Raw genomic sequence first — 5,493 nt, forward strand, 5'->3', positions numbered from 1 at the left:
AAATGTCATCTGTCATCAGTCCGGTACCCTACATCCAGCACTACATTCGGCCGTCCTGCTCAGTCATTCGCCCTCGAATGAATTAGTCCATTTTTTCATATACTCTGCAACAGTTGATGTCTTCCCCGGTCCCTCATGATCTCCTACCTTTTCAACCTCGTATCGACCATGGCTAAGTTTCTTTACGATCTTATAAGGGCCTAAAAACTTTGCTTTCAATTTTAACCCCGCCCCAAATTGAGTTCTCTTAACTGCTACCAAGTCATTTATATTATAATTAGTTTCCTTTCTACGCCGAAGATTATATGACCTACGATTTTCCTCTTGAATTTTTAATATGTTTTCCTTAGCTTCCTTCCGTACAACCTCGCGATCTTCATTCAGTTCATCAACGGCGGCGTCTTCAAGGAGGTCTTGAAGCTCCGGCATATTGGCCGTACGCATCTCAAGTCCAGTCAATATTTTGAAAGGCGACTGCTTTGTGCTTCGTGGCGACGTCTTATTTATAAACTGTTGTACTCGATCTATGTGCTTATACCAACCAGTAGGAGTTTCTGTACACAGTTTCGATAACATAGGTATAACGACCTTATGTATTCTCTCCACCTGGCCGTTTCCCCGTGGGACACCAGTCGTTATCAGCAGATGCTGAATATTCTCACTTTCGCAATATTCCTTAAACATATTCGATGTAAAGGCAGCGCCCCGATCCGTAATAATACGCCTAGGGTTGCCAAATACCGCGGCTTGTTTCTTTAGTCTTTCTACCACCGCTTCCGCTCCCGTATTTTTGGTTGGATACAACCACACGAACTTACTAAATGCATCGACCACCACCAAAATGTAGTTGTACGACTTACTGGTCGTTTCTAGTGGCCCCACATGGTCAACATGGTACGTTCCTAACGGTTTATCTTCTTTGTTTATGGTATTGAGAAACCCTTCTTTCTTACCAGACTTTGCTTCGTTTACAATGCATTCAATGCAGCTCTGAACTATTTTTCCAACTTTGGAACTGATCTGAGGAATATAAAAAGTTTTCTCCAATACGTCTTGGGTTTTCTTTGTCGAGAAATGCCCTTGCCTGTGTGCCATTTTTATTATTTCCTCCTCCATAAGTACTGGTACAACTATTAGTTCCTTTTCAGGATTTTTAAAAAGGATATCATATTTAATATAAAAATCGTTGTATTCGTCTTTTTCTAAGATTTTTCGTACTGCCTTCGTCCATTGATCTTTTAGCTGAGCTTGTTTAAGGCGAAACTTTAGTGAGTCTTCAAGCATCAAACAATATACTCTGCTCAACGCGTCGACATGAGCCATTCTCGTCCCCGCACGATGCTCGATTTCGTAATTAAAATCTTGAAGGAACAACGCCCATCTTGCAATCTTCGGTGGGACATCTTCTCTCTTAAGAGTCATGGTAAAGGCGTTGCAGTCCGTTACGATTTTAAACTTGATGCCCAACAAATATATCCTCCATTTTTTTAGAGCCTCGATAATTGCTAGTACTTCAAGTTCATAAGCTGGATAGTTTTCTTCTACCGGTTTCGTTTTCCTGCTCATGTACTGTACCGGATGTAGCTTTTGATCATCGGGATCCATTTGTAGTAACATGGCTCCATACCCGTACTTACTGGCGTCGGTATGGACTTCGGTTACTGCACTTTGGGAAAAAATTCGCAATACCGGTGCTTTTTGCAAGTGCGTCTTTAGCTGCTCGAAAGCGGCTACCTGTTCTTCACCCAACTTGAAAACGACGTCTTTTCTCAATAGATTTGATAACGGTCTAGCAATTAACGCATAGCTTGCTATAAAACGTCGGAAGTATGACGTTAAGCCCAAAAACCTCTGCAAACTCTTCTTGTCCGATGGTAAGGGGAAATTTCGCACTGCCGCTGTCTTGTCTTCTGAGATTTGTATGGTGCCAGCTTTAATAATGTACCCTAAAAACTCTACTGTCCTGCTGAGAAATTGGCACTTCGACCACTTTATTTTTAATCCATATGCCCTACAGACCTGCAATACCTCTTTAAACTTCTCTATACCTTCAGCCTCATCTTTAGAAGGAATTATTAAATCATCCATATATGTAACTACTGTTCCTTTCTGGATTAGCGTCCTAAATACAGCGTTTATATACCTACAGAAGACCGCAGGTGAGTTGCAAATACCGAAAGGTACAAAGCGAAATTCGTATTGTCCGTTGCTAGAGATGAATGACGTGTACTTCATTGATTGTGGCTCTACAGGCACGTGAAAAAACCCATTGGACAAATCTAGTGTTGTAAAAACTCGACCCCCTTGGAGCCTATCTAAAACATCATCCATTAAGACCATAGGGAAATTGTCCCTTAAGATTTTCTGATTCAATCGCCTATAGTCGCAACATAAGCGCTTACTTCCATCTTTCTTAGGGACAACTACAATGGGCGAAGCATAATTAGAGCTACTGGGCTGAATTATTCCTTCTTGTAACCACTCCTCTATTTGCTTATCAACAAATCGTCGGTCGTCAAAGGGCATACGTCGCGGACGTTGATATACAGGTATTTCGTCTGATAATACTATTTGCATTTTTACTGGCGATGGACAATTCCCTGCAGGTGCGTATGCGCTAACTAAACTTTCTACCGCTTTAGCAAAACTCTTTCCTAAATACTCCAAATTCAGTGTAGGCTTATCCTTCATCTCTGTTAAATTCATGACATCGAACTCTTGAATCCACCCTTGTTTGTCCTCCGACTTTTCTAAACTAACTTCCTTACTATCGAGTTTAAACTTTTCAGCATCCGCTGTTGCTTGACTGTCTTTAAATATTGGCTTACCGGCCGAATCTTTTTTCTTAAAAAGAACTTCTTCATCCGTTAATATAATGTCAACATCTTTAAGAATGGCCTTTCCTATCATTCCTGCGAACTGAATGTCCTGTTCTCTGACTACATGGAAAACTATATTTAACGATAAGTTATCTACGTGCATCAAGGTTTCGAAGCTGCCTATTGTTTCAATAACGTTCGCACATGCAGTGTAAAGCTTCTTCTTATCACCACCCAACTTTGTCTCGCACCCGCTCATTAAAAGCGTATCATATCGGATTAAATTAAGTGAACACCCTGAATCGATTAGTGCTTCAAAGCTAAAGTCATTTATTTTAACGGTCTTAAAATGCAACTCACTTTTCACACTATTCAAAAACGGTTGAAAGATCTCATCTGTCAATGTGTTGACTGAACTCGGTTCTTTTTTTGTTTCTTTGGATCCCTTGCCCTTGCATTCGAAAGAGCGATGACCCATCTCGTTGCACTTAAAACATTTAAACTGCTTTTGTGAACACTGAGCTGCCATATGCGCTTTGTCGCCACACTTAAAACACCTTTTAACCAATTCTGCTTTTGGTTTTACACCTGAGCTGCCCTTATCTTTCGCTGTATCGTTTGATTCTACTTTACCTAGAGCTACATTGGACCTGCGTATCTTTTCATAAATTTTCACTTGTTCTTTTAAATCCTCAACACTCTTTGCTTGATACAACACAGTCTTGTTAAATTTAGAATCGGGAATTCCCTCTATGAAATAATCGATAATGCTTGCCTCTTCCAAATTAATCTGTTTGCCAATCTCAATAATATTGTACAGGTATTCGCGAAACGTTTCATTTGCGTTCTTACGTCGATTCTTCAAAATTTTATGAACTTCCGATGAAGACAATTTACAACAAAATTCGTTAATTAAAGCAGTTTTTAACGATACCCAACTGTTAACATTGCTTTGACTTTTAATAAATAGTTTAGCAGCACCGCGCAGAAGCTGCTTACCGTATACAAATTTTTGCAAATCATTCCACTTAACAATAGCTGCGTTCATTTCGAATTCATTAACCCAAAACTTAATATCAACGGATCCTTCTCCGGTGAAGGGACTAATACAATCACCCAAATCTTTGAGGGTGAACTGTTGTTGATGCATAAAGGACCGAGAAGGCAAAAGATTGTTGCTTTCTTCAACATCGTTATATACCGACTGATTGGACTCATTATCACTAGCCTCGTTTCGCGACAAACCGTAGTGCTGGAGTAGTCTGTCTTGAAGCTCACGCTTCTGTCCTGAAGTCGAAATCCCCAACTCCCGTAACTTGTCTTTAAGTCCATTAACCGTCAACGTCATCAACTCGTCTGCGTCCATACTAAATTATCCAGCAAGTACTCTTTACAAAAGTATGATTATAGTTTTATTGCTTACAGACTAGTAATTTTCTTTAAAAGAAATATTGTTTCGATTCTCTTTAAATCAATAAATTATTTGAATTCAAATTAACTTTTACACAAATCAAAAGCAACCTTATTTATCGTACTTCTATTTGCAATACTTCTTATTAGAATTTATTCTCTTTACGCTTTTAGTTCATTTCACATTCTTTGTTTACCTTGTGTTATTTTAAACTCTTATTCTTAACTTCTAGTATTCACTTTCCCTTTATTTCTTATTAGAATTTACTTCCTATTAAAATTCGCTTTATTTGCGTCCAAACTTTATCTCGTATGTTTGTTTTCAAATCGTATCCCTATACATCTTATTAGAATTTACTTCTTAGTTTTCGATTTCACAACTTTACTGCATTCGCATTTGCCTTCTTTAAATTCAATTTCTCGACTCAATCAATTTATTTGTCGACTTCTTCTTTTGCTTTTGCAAACACCTTTTTCACATCTTCGTCTTATTTCATCTTAAAACTTCTTTGAGCAACTTTTAAATTTGTCTTTACAACTTCACTCATTTGAGCATTTAACTTCTTACATCATTCTTCATTTACACATCTTTACTCTATCGAGCTTTTTCTTTCAACTTGAAGTTCTTCTTGCTTTTTCTGTCTTTGCAAACTTGCATATGAAATCTACTTCTTACCTACTTTCTATCTCCTGTCTATTTTCTTCTTTCTCGCTTTGATTGATGCTCATCTTCGGTTTTCGCCAACGTCCAATACCCGATGCTTTATGTCGGTTACGAATTTGAATATTGTATGCTGTTTCTACTTGACGATCCTCGGCTGCTGCTGAAGTGTTTCGCTGTGTCGACTTCGCTGCTTTGACTACCGGCGTTAACTTCGCTGTGGTGTCGACTTCGATGTACAATTCTTGACGTCGACTGCGCTGCTTTTTGGCGTCTCGGTGTATTGTAGCTGATATAGCTGTACGAAAAATGCTTTCTTGGATTTTAACTACGAAATGTGCGTACTTTGATGAATTCCGCAATAGTTTCGAAGCTTATGCTCTGCTCACAACTGGACGCAGCGACAATTTAAACATTTTATGCACATATTCATCTGCACCTTCTTTTCTGTGTCGGTAAAATACTTTTCACTGCGCTGCTTTACTGCTTCCAAACATCAGCTTTTAATTTCTGTTAGCTCTCCACTCGTTGAAATTCCTGGCTGAGCCCCCAATTTTGTAGGACTGCCGGTAGAGAATACCACTCAAGTCCTCGATGTTCCCC

At 39.0% G+C, this 5,493-nt stretch overlaps 1 protein-coding gene across 1 annotated transcript; it reads right to left on the reverse strand.

Moving 5' to 3' along the window:
* Positions 1-314: 314 nt before the first annotated feature.
* Positions 315-4,185, reverse strand: LOC118756523 (the record flags this gene model as incomplete). The annotated part of the gene is made up of 2 exons (XM_036491282.1): positions 2,403-4,185; positions 315-554 (listed from the first exon to the last, which is right to left on the reverse strand). Coding segments are annotated over exons 1-2 (2,023 nt in total), but the record flags the coding sequence as incomplete, so codon positions are not given.
* Between the last annotated feature and the right edge of the window lie 1,308 nt (positions 4,186-5,493).

This window comes from Rhagoletis pomonella, unplaced genomic scaffold (assembly GCF_013731165.1).
Source record: "Rhagoletis pomonella isolate Grant_MI unplaced genomic scaffold, Rhpom_1.0 Rhpom_scaffold_10725, whole genome shotgun sequence".
In the NCBI taxonomy this organism is placed as follows: domain Eukaryota; kingdom Metazoa; phylum Arthropoda; class Insecta; order Diptera; family Tephritidae; genus Rhagoletis; species Rhagoletis pomonella.